The 22,714-nt window shown below is 49.2% G+C and overlaps 1 protein-coding gene across 12 annotated transcripts in view; it reads right to left on the reverse strand.

Moving 5' to 3' along the window:
• The window catches only part of PHKA1 (phosphorylase kinase regulatory subunit alpha 1), an 828,488-nt gene that overhangs the window by 696,469 nt on the left and 109,305 nt on the right, over positions 1 to 22,714 (reverse strand). Inside the window, exon 1 of one of the 12 annotated variants that reach the window (XM_063937032.1) lies at positions 4,913 to 5,040. The exons of the other annotated variants lie outside the window; for them this stretch is intronic. Coding sequence (XP_063793102.1) covers positions 4,913 to 4,957 — 45 coding nt within the window. The 5' untranslated portion in view covers positions 4,958 to 5,040. Of the gene's footprint in view, positions 1 to 4,912; positions 5,041 to 22,714 lie in introns of those variants that run through there. 12 annotated transcript variants of the gene reach the window in all.

A 22,714-nucleotide genomic window follows, 5' to 3' on the forward strand; every position in this document is an offset into this window, starting at 1 on the left:
CATCCGCACTGCCCACAAATAGTCCAATACCGCCTGTCTTTCTTTCCTCCAACTCACTGCTTCACCCATTCCAGTTTTTTTACGTCCTCCCCACTCCACTGAAACTGTCCTCAGGAAAGTCTGCAATGACCTCCTTGCTGCTAAATCCAAGGGCCACTACTCTCTGTTTATTATCCTTGACCTCTCTGCTGCATTTTACACTGTGGACCACCCCCTCCTCCTGCAAATCCTTCACTCCCTTGGTCTGCATGATACTGCCCTCCCCTGGTTGTCCTCTTACCTTTCTGACCGTTCCTTCTCTATGTTTCATCTCAAAACTCAACCTCCCTCCCATTTCCTCTAACTGTAGGCGTCCCCCAAGGTTCTATTTTTGAGCTTCTACTTTTCGCTCTCTACACATCCTCTTTAAGTGAACTCTTTAGCTCTTTTGACTTACATCATCATCTCTATGCTGATGATACTGAAATCTACCTTTCCACCAAGCACCTCTCTCCCGCTCTCCTCAGTCGTATCTTCAACTGACTCTATGCTATCTCTTCCTTGATGTTCCAGGGAGGGAGAGCGCGGAGGCTCATGCAAGACCGCTTGACCAAACTTGAGGTCATCAGAGGCCAAAGTGTCGAACTTGCAAAACCTGGCAAACGTGTTCGAACCATACCAAGTCGCAGCTCGGCAAAGCTGTAGTGCCGAGATACCCCGGGCAGCCGCCCAGGAAGAACCCACTTTACGAGTAGAGTGGGCCTTAACCGATTTCGGACACGGCAATCCTGCCGTAGAATAGGCATGCTGGATAGTAAACTTGATCCAGCGTGAAATCGACTGCTTCGAAGCAGGACACCCAATTTTCTTGGGATCATACAGGACAAACAGTCAGTTTTCCTATGACGAGCTGTCCTCTGCACATAGATCTTCAAAGCCCTCACAACATCCAAGGCCTTTGAAGCAATTGAGTAGTCAGTAGTCACTGGCACCACAATAGGCTGGTTGATATGAAAAGCCGATACAACCTTAGGCAGGAACTGCGGACGAGTCCTAAGTTCCGTTCTGTCTTCATGAAAGTTCATATAAGTGCTTTTACAAGATAAAACCCCCAATTCCGACACGCGTGGAGCAGAAGCCAAGGCCAACAAAGTGACCGCCTTCCACGTGAGAAACTTTATGTCAGCCTCCAGCAGAGGCTCAAACCAAGCTGACTGTAGGAACTGCAACACCACATCTAGATCCCAGGGTGTCGTTGGCGCCACAAAAGAAGGTTGGTTGTGCAGGGCCCCTTTCAAAAAGGTCTAAACCTCAGGAAGGACAACCAATTGCTTTTGAAAGAAGATGGACAAGGCAGAGATTTGGATCTTGATGGAGCCCAATCTCAGGCCCATATCCACTCCTGTTTGCAGGAAAAGTAGAAGACGTCCGAGTTGAAAATCCACAGCAGGAAATTTTCTTTATTCACTCCAGGAAACATTTTTCCAAATACGGTGGTAATGTCTAGACGTTACCCCCTTCCTAGCCTGTATCAGGGTAGGGATAACCTCGCTCGGGATACCTTTCCGAGCTAAGATCTGGCGTTCAACCGCCAAGCCGTCAAACGAAGCAGTGGTAAGTCTTGATAGGCGAACGGCCCCTGCAGCCGCAGATCCTCCCGAAGAGCTAAGGGCCTTGTATCCTCCAGAAGAAGATCCAGCAAATCCGCATACCAAGCCCTTCGCGGCCAGTCCGGAGCAATGAGGATTGCCAGAATCCCTGTTCTTCTTACCAGCTGAAGAACCCTTGGGATCAGAGGAAGTGGAGGGAATACATACACTGACGGAATCACCCACGGTGTTGCCAGTACGTCCACCGCCACTGCCTGAGGGTCTCTCGACCTGGAACAGTACCTCCCCTGCTTCTTGTTGAGGCGGGAGGCCATCATGTCTATGTGAGGAACTCCCCACCAAGCGGTTACGTCCTCGAACACCTCCGGATGGAGGCCCCACTCCTCTGGATGGAGATCGTGTCTGCTGAGGAAGTCTGCTTCCCAGTTGTCTACTCTTGGAATGAAGATTGCTGACATCGCTACAGCGTGCCTTTCTGCCCAGAGAAGGATTTATGACACCTCTGACATTGCAGCCCTGCTCTTTGTATCGCCTTGTCGGTTTATGTAGGCCACTGTGGTCACGTTGTCCGACTGTACCTGAACAGCCTGATCTTGTAGCAGATGTGCTGCTTGCAGGAGGGCGTTGTGCACAGCCCTTAGCTCCAGGATGTTTATTGGGAAAAGGGATTCTTGAAACGACCACTTTCCTTGAAAGGTTTCCCCCAGAGCGACTGCTCCCCAACCTCTTAGACTTGCATCTGTGGTTAAGAGGATCCAGTTCTGAACTCCGAACCTTCGGCCTTCCAGAAGGTGTGGAAGTTGTAGCCACCAGAGGAGTGAAATCCTGGCTTTCGGAGACAGGCGTATCCTCTTGTGCATATGTAGGCGAGAGCCCGACCACTGGTCCAATAGGTCCAGTTGAAATGGACGAGCGTGAAACCTGCCGTACTGCAGAGCCTCGTAGGCGGCTACCATCTTCCCCAGAAGGCGGATGCATTGATGAACCGACACCCGGGTAGGCCGTAAGACTTCCCGGACCATTGTTTGAATCACCAATGCCTTCTCCACTGGGATAAACACCCTCTGCACCTTCGTGTCGAGGATCATTCCCAGGAAAGACAGCCTCCGCGTCGGCTCCAGATGAGACTTTGGAAGGTTCAGGATCCAACCGTGCTTCCTGAGCAGCTGTGTCGTAAGCGTGATGGATCACAATTACCTCTCCCTGGACGACGCCTCGATCAGGAGATCGTCCAGATCAGGAATTATGTTCACCCCCTGCTTGCGGAGAAGAACCATCATCTCCGCCATCACCTTGGTGAAAATCCTTGGTGCTGTGGAGGGGCCAAAAGCAGAGCCTGGAACTGATAGTGGTCGTCCAACAGCGCAAACCTGAGGTATGCCTGATCCGGTGACCAAATGGGGATGTGGAGGTAAGCATCCTTGATGTCCAGACACACCAGGAACTCACCCTCAGTTAGCCCTGAGATGACAGCTCTCAGAGATTCCATCTTGAATTTGAACTCCCTGAGATAAGGGTTCAGAGACTAAGTTCAGAATAGGCCGTACCGAACCATCCGGTTTCGGTACCATGAAAAGGTTTGAATAACAACCCTTGTTCCACTGCTGAGGCGGAACCGGAACAACGACTTCCGAAACCAACAATTTTCTGATGGCCCCCAGAAGAATTGCTTTGTCCGCCAGCAGAGCTGGTAAGCCTGACTTGAAGAAACGGTGAGGCGGAGAATCTTGAAACTCCGGTCTGTACCCCCTGGACACTATATCCAGTACCCAGGGGTGCAGACCAGACGACACCCAGACATGGCTGAACTGTCGGAGTCTCGCCCCCACCTGACCGTCCTCCAGGCCCAGCTGATTTGCCTCGCGGGGCAAAAGGACTGTGACGCAGCTGGTGTAAAAGGCTTCTTCATAGCAGGTGCAGCTGAGGGGAGAAAAGTAGACTTACCCGCGGTAGCCGTGGCAATCCACGCATCCAGCGACTCCCAAAAGAGAGCCTGACCCGTGTAGGGTAGGCCCTCCACGCTCTTCCTGGATTCCGCAGACCATTGGCGCAGCCAGAAACCCCTGCGAGCCGAGACAAACATTGAAGAGATCCCCACAGCCATGGAGCCCAGGTCCTTCATGGAATCCACTAGGAACCCTGCAATATCCTGAATCCTGAAAAACTGTCGAAGTCGAAAATATTGCAGCCATACGCACCAAGTACAAACACCATACAGAGGGCCTCTGTGCGCGTACTTGTTCTGCCGTGCGTGCACATACTCGCAGGTTGCGTATGACCGCTCACACGGTGGTCCGTATTAGCGCTTGGTATGAGTAATTACGGTAGCATATGTATTTGCATGGAAAAGTCACAAAGACACATTTCATATTTAATTCACATAGTGCACAATTTACACATAGCCTACATGCACCACACCAGCGAGTTACTTGCTTAAAAGGTACAGTAACAAAGGAATTCACCTTTACAGGATATGAGGGGACAGAATTAGGGTAGGAGGTGGTGTTTGGTATCCAGTTGTACAGTATTTTAAGAGCAATATTCCGGTAGCAGTTTGCAGAAGATAGCACGCTCCTGCGCATAGATATGCGCAGGAACAGAATAGTAATATTACACTGTATTTATTGTACTTTGATATTCGGCGGGAACCCAGTGGAGACCATCTGCAAGTGCACCTGAGCCAGGCATCGCCCACCTATTCAAACCGACCTATGACCCCTCCTGTACTGTAAATGACCAGCCCTGTGACCTATGGGTGAAGAGATTAGTTTCTATTGTATCATGAAATGGACAAATGTATAAAAAGCCACACTGCCTGGCCGGCCACACATTCTCTGAAAGTCATCTATCTTGATTGACCGAGGACCGGGAGGCGCTTGCAAACAAACGTATGTATCATTGATTGTAGCCTGTATCTCTTATTGTGAATAATATTACTGTTGTAACCCCCTGCTAGTAAATAACTGTTGGTGGGTCAGTTCCCAACATATTTAAACACAACTGGTGTCATGTCCCATTCCTGCTAAGGTTTAAGGTGTATTTCAGCCACAAGTGTAGCTGCATTGTGCTTACAGCGTGTCGGTGTGTGTGTGTGTACGCAAAGTGTGTACTCTGTATGTCCGTTGCGGCGTGTGTACGCAAAGTGCGTATACGGTACGGGCCTGTGTATGCTAACTGGGTAAAAAGTATGTAGGTTAAGGATTACATTCAGCAGCCGCAGCGGCTAGGGTTTTAGTGTAAAAGGTATAGCTTTTCTGTCCTGTATGTTAATCAGCAGTAACAATTGGGAGCTCATCCGGTTTTTCACACATTCATAGACTTACAGACCATAGCAGACTTTGATCTGCCAGCAAAGGGTGGAGACGCATCTTTAAGTAAAACCTTTTCCTGGTTGCTTGGGTGTTTTAAACCCCTCTTTTGTGCCGATTAGATCACGTCTGCTTTGTCTAGTCTACAGAGGTGCTGATAGAATCTGGAGGAAACAGGAAAAAAGCTATTTAAAATCTGTGTGTAAAAGTTTTGGCGCCAAAAGCGTACACAAAGCGTACCAATACTTTGCATACTCTCACATACTGCTGCCATATTTTTGCCATAGCTTTTTACAGTCATTATAGATCTGTGTGAAATCGGAAACATTTGTTTGCTATATAGAATATATTTGAAATAGTGGAGATACCCATGCATTAGAGAAAGCAGCCACCACGATATCTTCCTTTTGTCTTGGCTCGAGAATACATTGGTTTCTCTTCATATGAAAGCTAATGGCCGGGGTGTGGTTTGGCCAGCAAGCTGAGAGGACGTGCTCTACAGGAGCTCCTGCCAGACCTGCACATTTTTGCAGAATTTATATATAATTGGGGGCTCCCACTGACCCCACTGTCTCCTGTTATCTCTCTCCAGCCTGTGTGATAGAGGGGTCGTGGCTGCGGAGCCGGGGAGCCCTTTTAAGGGTTCTTGCGGGTTGTGGCCTACCCCTCACTGTGGAGCCGGAGACTGTAGTGGGAGTTTCCCCCCGGACTCGGCGCTCGGCTGAGCGTTACATCCCTGCAGCGGAGGTCGGGTGTGGGGAGATCTGCTTCCGCGACGAGCGGCGGAGTTCGGGAACGGAGGCGTCTACTCACGCGGCGAGAGCTGCGGCAGCGCCTCCGGTCATCCCCCTTGAGACCCGACGGCGGAGGTGAAGGCCCTGCGAGCCTGACGGCAGTGGCGGCTCTGGACGGCTGGTGAGTCCCCCCCGCCTGCTTGGCTCATGACGCCCGGTGGCCCTGTGGTGTGCACAGCACCCTTGCCCCCACTGAGGTCAATCCACGGCCGCTTACTGCACAGCCCTGGTGGGTCGAGCGGCTCCCTCCGTCACCGGGCGGCCGCGGCCTCCATCCACCCTGCACTGGGACCGGGGGCTGTAGTTGAGTGGAGATCCGGCCGTGAGTTCCGGGATCGGAACACGGCCACAACATACACCTGTGGATGCCTGCCTCACCCACCCGAGCCTTCCAGCTGCCGCAGACCTGAAAGTCAGCTAACCCTCTCTCTATTCCCTCGGCTGGTAGGGGTCTTTATTGCAGCCATCTCTCTAAGTTCATACACCCTATATAGCTTACTGGTGTCAGTGCACTTTTGGACCGAACAGCCCCATCTACACCATCTCTACCTGCTTCACCGTTTGGGGAAGGGCTATTAGAGGGCTATTTATCATATGTTCCACCACTGACCATGGTACAGTTCCTGTGCATTTAATATTTACTGCGGGTTCTTTTTCCATTGCACAGTGGATTCGCCTTATGAAGTGTATGTGCTGAGCTGGGGCTCCCCCTTGTGGCTCTCCTACATAAATACATGGACTAATAGCTGTGATTTTCCTGTCTTATACCTGCCTGATAGATCTTGCAAATTGCCTCGGGACGCATATTGGGAGCCGGCAACGCGAATGCCCAGAACCCGCCCTCTCCTCCCCGGGGAGGCAGAAACCGATGCCCACTGTGTGCTTCATTATCTTCATGGCTGAAATTAATTAATGGTGTGCTAGTGCCATTCCACTGGGAGTCACCATGCTGTAGGCACTTCGCAGCCTATTGAGCAGCACTGGACGTATGGCCGCGCCATCACATGCTATCATTTAACCACCTGTCCTCCTTTAAGCATGGTCAGATCCGGGAAAAAGAAAAGTAATACTACGCAATCTAGGGAGACCGTGTCCCAACCGGGAATGAGATCGTTCCCACAACCCACTCCCGCTATGCTTTCTGGAGATCTCTCCCCCTCAAGCCCCTCCTCCTGTCATTCCACTTCTCCTGCCTCCCCATTAGCGATGGAGCAACCCGCCCCACACGCCCACAGCGACACCGCTCTTCAAGACATCCTGCAGTTTATGAAAACGCTCCCAACTAAACAGGACCTCCAAGACACCATGCATAGAGAGCTGGCATCTATCAAACATGATATCTCGCAGCTTTCAGATAGAGTGTCCACGCTAGAGGACCATCGTGACTCTGCGGATGCCTTTCTGGGGTCCCTAGCAGATGTTATTAAAGCTCAATCAGAGGAAATCCGGTCGCTACGGACTCGTGTGTTGGATTTGGACAACAGAGGTAGGAGGAACAATGTCCGGGTGAGAGGTATTCCAGAAGATGTCCCCCAGACAGGCCTAGTGGATGCTCTGACGAAAATATTCAACGCAGTTCTGGATAAAGACCCGGCTACCGCCATAGTCTTCGACAGGGCTCACCGTGCCCTCAAACCGAGGGGGCTCCCCTCCGACCGGCCTCGGGATGTCATATGTCGATTGCACTACTACTCTCAGAAAGAGGAAATTATGAGCAAAGTGCGCCGCCTGGATGGCCTGGACTTTAATGGTGACCCTACTTCCATCTTCCAAGATCTCTCCTGGCATACGCTTCAACAAAGAAAGATCATCCGCCCCCTTACGGAGGAACTCCGCAAGCGACAACTGAAGTACCGATGGGGGTTCCCTTTCAGCCTACAGGTATCTGCTTCGGGGAAGATACACACCCTACTTACTCCCTCTGACCTCCCCACTTTCTGCTCCGGTCTCGGTCTCTCACCCCTGAGGATCCCGAATTTGGGACTTCATCCTCCCGGATCTGCACCCGCCCCAACCAGCGCAGAATGGAGCGCCATGGCAAGTTGTAACTAACTCTCAGAAGAAAGCTTCAAAACCCCTTCCCACGTGCCAGGACTCTTCCGCTACCTGAAGATACTGTTCGTCACTGCCCTGTAAACCGGACCTCCTTGCTTTCTGCAGGAGGGTTGAACGTTCCGGCTGTGGCATGCCGGGTGAGACACGTCCTGTGTGGCCTCGCGCTACTACCGCTCCGTTTCACTGTGTCCCCCCCGGTTTTGCCTGCAGACCTGGAGTTGAGTTTTGTGACTGTATTAGTGATTAGTTAGTTGGTGCTGCCGATTACTACTAATGTTTGCTTGGTTTTAAAATGGTTATAATAGATATAGTGCCTGTAGGGGTGACTCCCTTGCCCCAGTCCCACACACGGCCGTTGTGCCCTATGGGGAAGCTGGTATATATACTTACCTGCTCTCCCATTGCGGGTGTTTATTTGTTTATGATGTTCCTATTCTCTGTGTCCTGCTCTTCTTCCTTTCTCTCGTTTCTGTATTGTTTTTTTATTGTTTTTGGTGACAGGTCCGAGTCTCTTGCTATCCTGTGTTGTGATACGATTTGATGTCTGCCCCGGGTACACTTAAATTTGCCTCAATTAACGCTAAAGGTCTTAACATCCCTGAGAAGAGGTCCCATTTGTTTCGGACACTGCGGTCAGATGGGGTAGATGTGGCCCTGATTCAGGAGACACACTTTAAGATCTCTGCTCGCAGGCCCTCTTTAATAAGTCATAGATTTCCCCTCGCCTTCTACTCCAATAATCCCGAAAGTAAATCCAAAGGGGTTGCTATACTTTTCTCTAAAGCTCTACAAGTGACTGATGTCTCTGTCCATAAATTAGTTCCTGGGAGATTGCTGGTGGTCCAATGCAATATATTTTCTCAGGCGTACACTCTCAGTCCTCTATGCTCCAAACCAGGGCCAACTGTCCTTTTTTCGGTCCCAAATTCCCCGACTGGAAGCCCTTATGACGGGTATTGTTGTTTTGGGAGGCGACTTAAACTGGTCCATGGACCCCTCCATTTACACCTCCCCGCCAGCCCCTAAATTCTCTGCACAAAAACATAGACAGGTTAGGAAGGTCTTTCATGAACTTTAATTAGCTGACTCGTGGAGGGTCACACATCCCGCTGACAGAGATTTCTCATTCTTCTCACAACCACATCAGGTCTACTCACACCTAGACTATTTGTTTTTGAGCCATAGACACCTCCCCTTATTAGTGGACGCCTCTATTCGCTCCATTACTTGGTCAGACCATGCCCCGGTATTCCTATCTCTCTCGGCCCCCTCCCGATACCCTGGCCCTTGGACCTGGCGCCTTAATGAATCCCTCTCATACGATGAGTATTGCAAATCAGAACTAGATAAGGCGTTATCAGATTACTTTGTCATTAACGACACGGGGGATCTATCCAAAATCACAGTCTGGGAGGCCCACAAATGTGTCATAAGAGGTAAATTGATCCAATTAGGCTCCTTTGTGAAGAAGAACAGACTGGCCTTAATCACCGCTCTGTTGCATAAAATCCATTCTCTAGAGGCCCGCCATAAATCCTCCCCGTCTCCCTCCGACTTGGCGGAGCTGTCCGAAGCCCGGATGCACCTCCGGACAACCCTCAATAACAAAACCCAAGCATCTCTGCGTAAATGTAACAGCAAATACTATAAATGGGGAAATAAGCCAGGACGCTTGCTAGCACAGGCAATTAGATCCCAGAGAACGGCCTCTTTTATTCCCTCTATGGAAAATAGCGCGGGCTCCGTTTGCTTTAAGTCACCGGAGATAGCAGCGAGTTTTAAAAATTATTATACTACCTTATATAACCTAGGTGACCCTTCTCCGGCCCACGATCCCCTTTCTAATATGTTGAGATCCAGGAAATACTTAGCTAAAGTGGCGTTCCCTCAGTTGTCACTCTCCGCCCGTGATTCCCTAGAAGCTCCCTTCACCTTAACTGAGGTGGAACAAGTTATCTCCTCCACACCCCTACGTAAAAGCCCAGGCCCGGACGGTTTTACCACCACCTATTATAAGACATTTAAGGAGACTCTAGCCCCCAGATTATCACAGGCCTTTAACTCCATCTCCGCAGATACACACTTCTCTCGTCAGTCTCTGGAGGCTCAGATTACTGTGATCCCTAAACAGGGGAAGGACCCCTCAGTGTGTTCCAGTTACAGGCCCATTTCTTTGCTTAATGTGGATCTCAAACTTTTAGCGAAATTGATGGCTCTTAGATTGAACGAGTTTCTCCCATCACTCATTCACAGTGACCAGGTGGGCTTTGTCCCGGGCCGAGAAGCAAAAGATAATACGACGAAGATCCTCAACCTTATACATCTGGCCTCTAGCAGCAGGACATCTACTGTGTTGCTGTCTACAGATGCCGAAAAGGCCTTCGATAGAGTCAATTGGGACTTTATGAGGGCGGTACTGGAGCACATTGGGTTGGGTCCACAAGCCCTTCATAGAATATTATCACTCTAAACACAGCCATCGGCTAGAGTGTGGGTAATGGGATCCTTTCTGACAATTTCTCTATAAGCAATGGAACGAGACAGGGCTGTCCTTTGTCCCCTCTGATTTTCGTTCTTTGTATCGAAGCCTTGGCCAGGGCTGTTAGAGCGAATGACTGTATTAAGGGGCTTCAAGTAGGTAACATGGAATATAAACTTGCTCTGTTTGCAGATGACCTGCTGACAGTTGTCACACAACCCGCCCACTTACTCCCCCAGCTGATGTGTGAGCTGGACACTTTCAGTTCACTTTCAGGTTTTAAAGTTAACATGTCTCAATCCCTCAAACGATTTTAACGGTCTTGAAATCCACTTTCCCATTTATATGGAGAGATTCCCACATCACGTACCTAGGAGTCCAGCTTTCCAGCGACTTATCGCGTCTGTTGTCCCTGAACTTCCACTCTATTCTCCAGGCCATTAGAAACGACTACTGCAGATGGCAACACCACAATCTTTCATGGCTAGGCAGAATCAATGTTGTAAAAATGAACACACTCCTCCAGACCTTAAAAATTCGGATCCGACTCCTGGTTCCAGACTGTAAGATCCGTAATCCAACAATTTATTTGGCGCCGTAAGAGGCCCAGAATTGGTTGAACCGTTCTGACTCGCCCACCTAAAAAAGGTGGGTTTCTACTTCCAGATATTAAAACCTATTATCATGCAATCCTCCTGAACAGGGTATTGGACTGGACCAAGGGTCGGGAGGTGAAACAGTGGGTGGTATTGGAGGGCCTATGTGTTCAGCTGTACCCAGAAATTTTCCCTTGGCTCCCGACCTTACCCAAACTCCCGCACCCTCACCCGACTGTTTCCCCTACGCTCTCCTTCTGGAGGGGGATTAGGCGACGACCATCCCTTTCTTCGGTCTTTGGCCCCCTTACTTCCTTTTTGAGCAACCCGGCTTTCCCACCTGGCCTCTCCCTGGGTTATTACCAAAACTGGGCGCTGGAGGGACTTTTTAGAGTGGGTCAGCTAGTTCAACCATCCGGGGTTAAGCAATTCTCGGATATTCGGGCAAAATGGGAGATCCCGCAGGCTGACTTCTGGAAGTTCTTGCAGGTTCGACATTTCCTATATACGAATAATATATACCGGCAAGCATCCCGGGAGCTGACTCCATTTGAAAAGATGTGTGTGGCGCCCCTGAACCCCGTACACACGGTGTCCACCCTGTATAGACTCCTATGTGCATCTGACTCCTTGCCCCCTCCTCTTTCCACCCAGAAATGGGAAAGAGACCTGAACATCTCACTCTCAGACAGGGATTGGGACTCTATCTTTCTTAAAGCCCATAGGAGTTCTATATGCATACAGGTCAGAGAAACACAATATAAGATTCTGATGAGATGGTACAGGCACCCTACCCTCCTCCACGCCATTTCCCCATCTACCTCACCTGCCTGTTGGAGAGGTCATAAAGACCTAGGCTCTTTGTTGCACATCTGGTGGACCTGTCCCCTTATTAAATCTTTTTGGGGTGATGTAATTTCCATTTCCGGTGTTATTCTGCATGCTCCTGTCCCCTCTGACCCGGCTTTTTGGTTATTGAACCATTCCACTACCCCACTCTCTACCTATAAGTCATCACTATTAAGACACCTTGGCAGTAATTCCCACTCTGTGGAGGTCCTCCAGCCCTCCTACAAGGTGTACCTGGTTCTCCAGACTGGACTACTACATGAATATGGAAGATATATTACTGTCCGCTGGGGATAGACTGTCCGAGTTTATCGCTACGTGGTTGCCTTGGATAGAATATAAGACCTCTGAGTCATACAAGACCTATACCTCTTCTACGAAATGAGATGGGTGATGGGAGCCTAGTGGTCATTTGTCCCAGGCCTGCATGTTCGAATGTGTCGGTTCATTTCACATATCCTTCCCTCCTCTTCTTTGCATTCTCGGCTTGCTCACCTTTTTCTCTGTTATGTTCCTTTTCTCGTTCTGTGTCTGTTTATTTCTAATGTTCCCTATTTCAAAATTGTTAGTGCAGACTTTGGATATATTGAACACGCGGCTACAATTTGTTCATATTTCTGAACGCCATTATGTTTAGCCGTTTACCGTTGACATGTTCATACGTGTTTATATGTTGGCACAAGTCTGTATTCTTTTCAATAAAAATAGATTATACAAAAAAATATTTGAAATAGTGTGTTAAGGGTGTAATCGTAAAACACAAAATGCAGCTCCGGCCTGGTCGCTTAGGTTTATACGGAAACAACTGTGTGTTGTGTTAGTGAAGGATAGTGGTTTGTATTGCTCACATTTATAGAGATTGTGTGGTTTATTGAGTTGCGGACGAACGTTTGTACACGTGGTATGGACAAAATACAGGAGCGCACACGTGGTGTAAAGGCAAGCACGGTCGCGTGGTTATGCAAAGTTGTGTAGGAATGCGGAAGCAAAGTATAAATCAGACGATAGTTGTTCAAGTAAAGGTGGGATAGTATACTTTAATACAATAGCACATAACTATCCGATTTCAAAAGCAGATTAATATAATATTTTGTATAAAACTGTACTACCTCTGGGGTAAAGTAGCCGGTCACAGGGAGTGATATTTTCTGTACAGAAAAGAAAAACAATTGTGTATTTGAGTGAGTGAAAGTAGGAGTGAACGGTTGTCGAACCTCGGAATTCGGGATCCCGTAGGTGACACTAAGTAAGCTGAGGCTTGGTGCCGTGATGCGGCTGACTTTCGTTAATACATAGAGAAATACGCAAATCGCGAGCAGATTTGCAGAGGAGCGTGATATAGAATTGTGCATTGAGAAGTATAGAGTTGTGAATTGAAGTAAAGGTTTTGTGTTATGCTCCGGCTGAGGAGCGCAGCTTGTGTATTCGACTCCAGTGGTCGTAGGGCGGATAGGTAACAAGTACCTGTACGCTGTGCGATTGGACCGTGCGTTTGTACGTGCGATATGCTGCACAACGTGATACTATTTTTGCGAGCTTTTGCGCAAACCGTGGTATCATTAGCGCCGTGTAGAGCATACGCAAGCGTGATTTGTGTATAACGAAAAGGGAAATTTTCGCTGGTCTCTCTCAGGAAATCTTCAACGGTAGATATTCACTGGAAAAGGTAAGTTATTCCTAAAATTTCCAGTGAATAGAAGCCAGGTAGGGTCCTCACTGGGTACGCGGTGGTCACTATTGGAGTGAGTAGTGGTACGTCAGAGGAGGAGCGAGTGAAAGCGCTAGGTGTCTTTCACCGTCTATTCGTGTTGTGCATTGGGGATTGTGTTAGCAAGCAAAAAGTCTGCAATGGGATCCAATTGCACAAGCGGTGGATGTTTGATAGCCAGGGTTCAGGCTGGAGAACCGCGGCCCAAGGGGTCAGTGAGGTTTTTATGTGTGAGAAATATGGTCCACACACGGAGGCTTTTTGCAATGAATGAGTGCGTATGACTGCTGAAGATAGGGCATCATTCCCTAGGGTGGGCAGCTTTGAATCAGAGGTATTGCAGAACATAAGGATTAGAATATGTATGATCAAATCTAGAAAACAAAGGATCAAACATACAGACTGTTTAAATTTGTGGCAGCAAGAGGGGGAGTTGCAATGGGAACTGGCTCGCACAGCAAGTTCCAAACCTAGTAGGAAAGCGATTGCGAGCGCACCACCACCGCCATATGGTGACGGGGAGAAATTGGCTACAAACAATGGTGCATTGGTAAAGGATAAGAAAGTGATTAATCAATGTGTTAACCCTAACCCTTACCAGTTGTATCCCATTCTAAATTTTACCCAGGATTGTGAGGAGGAGGATGAGCCCAGCACGATATCGGCACTCTCTCTAGCAGCCACCATAGAGAATACCAAGGTGGGCACGGCCCAACCACCAAGAGTAGTAGCGATACCCCCCCAGCAGAGGGGTGGGTGAGGTTGTGTCCACCGGTAAGTATGGCACCATACACTATGCCGAGACGATAACTCCCCGTATTATAGAATCAAACCAAAATGATATAGTTGAATTAAATCCTGTCAGGGTGAATGCAGTTCCCAATGGGAGAACGGATAGTCAGGGAGTAACTCCCATCACGAACATTGCAATGCATTGTCCTTGGTCTCGGGCAGAGTTAAGGTCAATTATGTCAGAATTCCCCGATCCCAGAAAAGATCTAGTCAGATGCCAGAAATTCATTAGAGAATTAGGTAACGCCCATGAGCCCACAAATAAAGATTGGCGAACAGTGCTACGGTTGTGTTTACCCTCAAACATTGACATCCCAAAATTCATAACAGATTGTAAATTAGATGCAGAAATGCCTCTCACTGATGAGTACAATCAGGAGTATGTACGGCAAATCAACCTGCAATTAGGAGTGTATTTCCCTACTGTTGTTAAATGGAATAAAATCTTCTCCATAAGACAAAAGGAAGGTGAAATGGCATCCGAGTATTTCCATAGAGCACTGCAGGAAATGGCTAGATACACTGGGATCGAGGATATTAAGAAGAATGCCAACCACAGGGAGGTAGCTGTCTCTGTGTTAATGGACGGATTAAAGGAGGCACTGAGGACAAGAGTGCAAACCTCTACCTAATTGGAGAGGTATCTCTGTGGCTGCGTTGAGAGAGTCCGCTATCGAGCATGATCGTAACATCAGTAAACACAGGGAGTCGCAAGGGGATAAGCTGATGACGGTAAGTATACAGGCACTTACAGGAAAGTCCCATCAGCCAAAACCCCAGATCACTGATGGTAAGTCATGGTCAATAGTATGTTTCTATTGCCAGAAGGGAGGACATTTTGAGAGGGATTGTAGGAGTAAAGGGACACATAACGTATACAGACCCCCTAGACCTGAATACGAACCATGCTACAATACACATAGTTGGGACCAGGGACCACATAGAAGGGACTACGAGCCGCATAGAAGGGAAACACGGAGGTACCCACCCAGGAGGGACTGACAGACATACGAAAAATGAGAATTATGGTAAGAACTTACCTATCTCTTTCTGCGAGGTACTCTGGGCTCCACAAGGATAGACATTGGGGTGTAGAGTAGGATCTTGATCCAAGGCACCAATAGGCTCAAAAGCTTTGACTGTTCCCAAGATGCATAGCGCCGCCTCCACTATAACCCCGCCTCCCTGCACAGGAGCTCAGTTATTAGTTAACCAGCCCAATGCAGTAGCAGGAAAAGAGACGACAACGGTTAGTAGCCACATACACCACACTCTCACGACAGGAGAAGTGTCAGCAGCTAATGCCATACCAACCCAAAGAAGCTAAGTGCGTCAGGGTGGGCGCTTTTTGGAGCACAGTGTACCTCGCAGAAAGAGTTTTAACAAAGGTAAGTTCTTACCATAAAACTCGTTTTCTGCTGCGGGGTACACTGGGCTCCACAAGGAAAGACATAGGGGATGTCCTAAAGCAGTTCCTTATGGGAGGGGACGCACTGTAGCGGGCACAAGAACCCGGCGTCCAAAGGAAGCATCCTGGGAAGCAGCAGTATAGAAGGCATAGAATCGTATGAACATGTTCACAGAGGACCACGTAGCCGCCTTGCACAATTGTTCAAGGGTCGCACCACGGCGGGCCGCCCAAGAAGGTCCAACAGACAGAGTAGAATGAGCCGTAATGTGAGCAGGAGCTGACAGACCAGCCCTCACATAAGCATGTGCAATCACCATTCTAATCCATCTGGCCAAAGTCTGCTTGTGAGCAGGCCAGCCCCGTTTGTGAAACCCAAACAGAATAAAGAGAGAATCAGATTTCCTAACAGAAGCAGTTCTCTTCACATAGATATGGAGAGCACGTACCACATCCAAAGACCGCTCTTTGGGAGACAGATCAGGAGAGACAAGGGCCGGTACCACAATCTCCTGATTAAGGTGGAATGAAGAAACCACCTTAGGCAAATAACCGGGACGAGTCCTAAGAACCGCCCGGTCACAGTGAAATATCAAATATGGGGGACTACAAGACAAGGCACCCAAATCCGACACTCTTCTAGCTGAAGCAATAGCCAGCAGAAACACCACCTTAAGGGAAAGCCACTTAAGATCAGCTGAACCAAGAGGTTCAAACGGAGACTCTTGTAACGCCTCCAAAACCACCGACAAGTCCCAAGGAGCCACAGGCGGGACATAGGGAGGTTGGATACGCAACACACCCTGAGTGAAGGTATGCACATCAGGTAAGGTCGCAATCTTTCTCTTAAACCACACCGACAAGGCAGATATTTGAACCTTGAGGGAGGCCAGATGCAGGCCTAAGTCCAGGCCCTGCTGAAGAAAGGCCAATAACTTGGTTATACTAAACTTGGAAGCGTCATAATTGTTAGATGTGCACCAAACAAAGTAAGAATGCCAGACCCTATGGTAAATCCAAGCAGAAGCCGGTTTCCGAGCCCGCAACATAGTTTGAATGACCGCCTCAGAAAACCCTTTAGCCCTCAAGACGGAAGCTTCAAGAGCCACGCCGTCAAAGACAGCCGGGCTAGGTCCTGGTAGACACAGGGGCCCTGAACGAGGAGGTCTGGGCGTTGTGGAAGTAGAATTGGACGCTCTGACGATAGGCCCTGCAGGTCTGAGAACCAGTGCAGTCTGGGCCACGCTGGAGCTATGAGAAGCAGAATTCCTCTTTCCTGCTTGTGATTGTGTCGAGACGCCATCAGATCTACGTCTGGAAGGCCCCACTTTTCCACTAGGAGTTGAAACACTTCTGGATGAAGGCCACACTCGCCGGCATGAACGTCCTGACGACTGAGAAAGTCCGCTTCCCAATTCAGGACTCCTGGAATGAATATTGCCAATATGGCCGGTAGATGGCGTTCCGCCCATTGCGGAATCCGTGAGACTTCCTTCATTGCCAAACGGCTTTGAATGCCGCCATGATGATTTATGTAAGCCACTGTGGTGGCGTTGTCCAACTGTACTTGAACAGGACGGTTCTGAATTAAATGCTGGGCCAGGTTCAACGAATTGAAGACCGCCCGCAATTCCAGAATGTTGATCGAGAGGAGAGATTCCTCCTTGGTCAACCGACCCTGAAGGGAGTGTTGCTCCAGCACCGCGCCCCAACCTCTTAGAATGGCATCCGTCGTCAACACGACCCAGTCGGATATCCAGAAGGGACGGCCCCTGCACAATCGTTGGTCCTGGAGCCACCAGTACAGCGACAGATGGACCTCCGGAGTCAATGAGATTATGCGAGACCTGATCCGGTGAGGCAGGCCGACCCACTTGGCTAGAATCGCCCTCTACAGAGGCTGAGAATGGAATTGAGCATACTCCACCATGTCGAATGCTGACACCATGAGGCCCAGCACCTGCATCGCCGAATGTATTGACACTTGCGGACGAGAAAGGAAGCAACGAATCCTGTCCTGAAGCTTCAGGACTTTCTCCTGAGACAAGAACAACCGCTGGTTGTGAGTGTCCAATAGCGCTCCCAGGTGCGCCATGCTCTGAGCAGGGACCAGGGAAGATTTCTTCCAGCTGATGAGCCACCCGTGGGCTTGTAGAAACCGGACAGTCATATCCAGATGGCGTAGAATAAGATCTGGGGAATTTGCAAGGATTAACAAGTCGTCCAGATACGGCAGTATCCTGACCCCTTGACGGCAGAGTACCACCGTCATCACCGCCATAACTTTGGTGAAGACTCGCGGAGCCGTAGTTAAACCAAAAGGTAACGCCCGAAACTGGTAATGGAGGTTGCAAATCGCAAACCTCAGGTATTGCTGTGACACTGCTATAGGAATATGCAGGTAAGCATCCTGTATATCCAGGGAGACCATGTAGTCCCCAGGTTCCAAGGCCACAACTATAGAGCAAAGGGTTTCCATACTGAACTTGGAAACTTTCACAAACCTGTTCAATGCCTTGAGGTTGAGAATTGGCCTGGGAGGACCCATTCGGTTTCGGGACCAGAAACAGCGGAGAATAGTACCCCCAGCCCCTCTGAGCAAGAGGCACCTGTACAACGACACCTGTATCCAGGAGGGTCTGTACCACCGAATGTAGAGTGTTTGCCTTTGTCTGGTCCAACAGGAAGTCTGTCAGGCAAAATCGATGAGGGGGACGGTTTTTGAAGGCTATGGCGTAACCTCGAGTGACGACTTCCCGTACCCAGGCATCTGAAGTGGTCTTCAACCATTCCTGGGTATACCCTAGAAGCCGGCCCCCCACCCTGGGATCCCCCAGGGGGAGGCCCGCCCCGTCATGCGGCAGGCTTATCCGTCTTGGAAGCTGGCTAACGGGCAGCCCAGGCTCTTTTGGGCTTCGGCTTATCAGGTTTGGAAGTGCGGGCCTGCTTGTTGTACGCCTGACCTTTTGCTTTACCTGAAGGACGAAAGGGGCGAAAGGACGTACCTTTAGCCTTCGACACGGAGCGGTACTTGGCAGACAGGCAGTTTTGGCAGTAGCCAAGTCAGCCACTATTTTATTTAAGTCCTCCCCAAACAGAATATCTCCCTTGAAAGGGAGTACCTCCAGGGTTAGAGTCCAGATCCACAGACCAGGATCTCAGCCACAATATCCGGCGAGCCAGGACTTAAGTAGTAGAGGCCTTGGCCGCTAGAATACCGGCATCAGAAGCTGCCTCTTTAATATAGTGAGAAGCTGTGACAATATATGACAAGCATTGTCTAGCATGGTCAGAAGAGATTTCAGCTTCCAACTCTAGGGCCCATGCTTCAATAGCCTCTGCAGCCCATGCTGCTGCAATAGTGGGCCGTTGTGCAGCACCCGTGAGGGTGTAAATCGCTTTCAGACAACCCTCCACACGTTTATCCGTAGGCTCTTTTAGAGACGTGACGGTAGTGACAGGTAGAGCTGAGGAAACCACCATCCTAGCCACATGACAGTCTACTGGAGGAGGCGTTTCCCAATTTCTAGACAGCTCTGGGGATAGGGAGCCAGCATCTTCTTTTGAGGCACAAACTTCTTTCCCGGGTTTCCTGACGTATATCCACTAGGTGGTCAGAGTGAGGTAAAACTTGTTTAACCACCTTCTGACGCTTGAACCTATCTGGTTTCTTAGGAGGGGCGGATGGCTCAGGATCATCTGTAATCTGTAAAATCAACTTAATAGCCTCCAAAAGATCAGGAACATCCACATGTGAACTACCCTTCCCATCAGCAGTATCTGTGGGGTCAGTGTAAGCACCATCTTCATCAGACGAGGTGTCAGTGACAGCAGTGGATTGTGAGGAGATAAGAGCTCGCTTAGAGGACCCCTTGGTCTTAGGCGAGCAAGGGTCAGACTTTCTAGTAGTCAAGGACTGGTTCAACTTCTTCAATTGAGCAGATAAATTGTCCGCCCACAGCGGGTTAGCTGCGGGGACCACATACGGTTGCACAGGCATAGGAGGTCCCATAGGGGGGGTTAGTTTAGTAACTAGCGTATGTAGAAGCGTGGAGAAAGTAGTCCACGGTGGGTCATTATGCACCCCCGTTGCCACAATCCCACTGGGGGGCAAGGAGCCCCCAGAACCAGAGCCCACAGCTGCTAAAGTCTCCTCATAGGGATCTGTGGCTTCAGCAACACCGGCAGTGTGTTCAGCCCCAGAACCGTTACCTTCAGAAGCAGACATGATATAACTTGCAGTATCAGGTAACAGTACAATTGTCAGCAGCACAATACCTCTTGCCCAAACCCCTGCGTAGTGTAGTCAGCACAAGCAGAGATACAGGAGAGATATGGTGACTAAAATCACAGAGAAAAATACGTATTAAAGTATATCTTGTGAAAATCCTATATAATTATAAAACCTGACGCACCAAGCCCCCTCAGGTTATAGAATATAGGGATAGCAAGTTGAGTGAGACACGAAATGGAAGCCACTCAGCAAGCTAATGCACACACATATAGTCACAGTTATACAATGCAGAGGTTATTACTAACAATAATACTGAACTGGACCAGCTTATATATAGCTATGTAGTCAATACATATAACACTGCACAGTAAGAACTGGATGTATATCACAGGGTACTTGTACCAGAGAACCCTGACTAAATGCACTCTCTTAACTAACACTGTCTAATTGACATGTAGAATACTTAAGTGTCATGTAAAGTCACAGCGCTGAAAACCAGGCGGCTTTACAAAGGAGGATTTGCCCAAGCAGTCCCAGGAACAGTGTAGCTGAGAGAAATAGCGCCCAAACACTGACAGGGAGGGACGGAAAGACAGATATGCATCTCCAGGGTGGGAACATTTGCTGGAAAAGGCGCCCTGGGGCTGGGGGAGGGGCTCCAGGTCTAAGCCTTATCCCCTCTGCTGGCAAAACCACCAGGTACTGCGGGCTACACACAAAAAGGTTTTAAGGGAAAACTTGACCTGCACCCATGCCCTGGTGATCTAGTGGGATCGCCTGTACTGCCAGTGTCCACCGCCAGCGCGCGCGGCCTGCCTCCCACTGACCGCGCCGGATCGCGATAAATTCCGGGTCCCCACTCACCACCTCCGAAGCGCGGCCACGCGATCCCGGAGAGACCCCGTCGTGTGTGCCAGACCAGAAGAAAACCAGAGCTTCCTGCTGTAGGTACCCGGCAACTAGGGCGCGGGAGTGTACAGTGCCGCTGGGGAGAGATGGAGCTGCAGCAGTGAATGTCACTAGACATGTACACACTGCTGCAGCCCTTGAAGTATTCACTTTTCTTCTCAAAAAAGCTCTTCTTAGGGCTGCCCAGAGCAGCCCCACTGTTGTGTGCCTGCTATCTGCGGCACCAACTACAAAACTGAGCTCCTGTGCAGGGAGGCGGGGTTATAGAGGACGCGGCGCTATGCATCTTGGGAACAGTCAACGCTTTTTAGCCTGTTGGTACCTCGGATCAAGATCCTACTCTACACCCCTATGTCTTTCCTTGTGGAGCCCAGTGTACCCCACAGCAGAAAACACAGTAGATACTGGATGTATATCACAGGGTGTTTGTACCACACAACCCTGAATGTATGCACTCTTTCTTAACTAACACTGTCCCTTGACAGGTAGAATACTTAAGTATCCAGTAAAATGCACAGCGCTGGCGTGCAGGCGACTTTACAGAGGAGGATTTGACCCAGCAGTCCCAGGAAAAGGTCAGCTCCATGTGATGGCGGCTGAGGGAGAGAAATGCAGCTCCAGGGCGGGAACATTTACCCAAACGGAGTCCTGGGGGAGGGGCTACACGTCAGGCCTTATCCCCCTGCTGGCTTCCCCACCGGGCGCTGCGGGCTTCGTTAAAAGCGGGTTTTTATAAGAGAAAAAACCCTCACCTGTGCCCTGTGTCCAAGTGACTAGTGGAGCGTCTGCCCTTTACAGAGTCCACGGCCGCGCCGGATCGCAGTTAACAGCGGGCCAAGAGACCCCTTACCTCCCCTTGTACCTGCGGCCACGTGATCCCGGAGGTCAGCGGCGAGTGTGTGTGACTAACAGAAGAACACCGGAGCCTCCGCTATAGTTACCCGGCAACCAGAGCGCGGGAGTATACAGCGCCGCTGGGGGAGTGATGGAGCTGCAGCAAACGATGTCTATTTGACATACATAAAAGGTGCAGCCCTTGAAGTCTTCAAAAGTTCTTCTTTTCTTCTGAAATAAGCTATAATACGGGCTGCAGTAGCAGTCCTCCTGTTGACTGCCTGCTTACTGCATGGCACCAACTTACAAACTGAGCTCCTGTGTACAGAGGCGGGGTTATAGTGGAGGCGGCGCTGTGCATCTTGGGAAGAGTCAAAGCTTTGAGCCTGTTGGTGCCTCGGATCAAGATCCTACTCTACACCCCCGATGTTATTCCTTGTGGAGCCCAGTATACCCCGCAGCAGAAAATCTATATTTCGGAACCTAACAATCAGACTACCGAAATATTTAGCAGAAATAGTTGCTGCGGTCAAAAGCAAGACCAAGAGTGTCCCCCTAATTATCATTTTTTGGGAGAGAAAGTTTTTAACTTTCCCATACACCAAAATGATTTGTTGGAAAAATCAAATTGTTTTATTTTCCCAACTAGTTGGATGTACCATTTGTCGGTGTGTGGGAAAAACAAAAGATTATCATTTGTTCCTACACAATACCAGACTCATTGGCTGGTTAGAATGATATAATTCTGGTGTATGGCCAGCTGACTATGCAATTCCCTGTTTCACACAACTACATAATTAGGTTGCGAGTCAAACATGCTCTCCAAAAGTATTCGGTACATAGTAGACATTGTGTGCTTTGGAATCCCCTCTGATGTGCATAATCATTTAAGATGAGGGTTCTATGAAAAGTACGATTACTTCTCATATTATAAATAATGTTCATATTGTTAGCCAACATTCTGAACTATGAAATGTGCATAGTGCGAGCTGCTTCAGTACAAAATGTAACACAAAAGCAAGTCTATTCTTCCCTCCCCATAAATGGAATGCGCTTATAGATACCTTTTCCTTATATTTAAAAAAAGAAGAAAAAAAAACATCTCAAGGGTAAGTTGAAAGCAGAAGTGAACCTCTCTTACATAAACAGACCATTAAAT

The sequence above is a fragment of the Pseudophryne corroboree genome, chromosome 8, assembly GCF_028390025.1.
Source record: "Pseudophryne corroboree isolate aPseCor3 chromosome 8, aPseCor3.hap2, whole genome shotgun sequence".
In the NCBI taxonomy this organism is placed as follows: Eukaryota; Metazoa; Chordata; class Amphibia; order Anura; family Myobatrachidae; genus Pseudophryne; species Pseudophryne corroboree.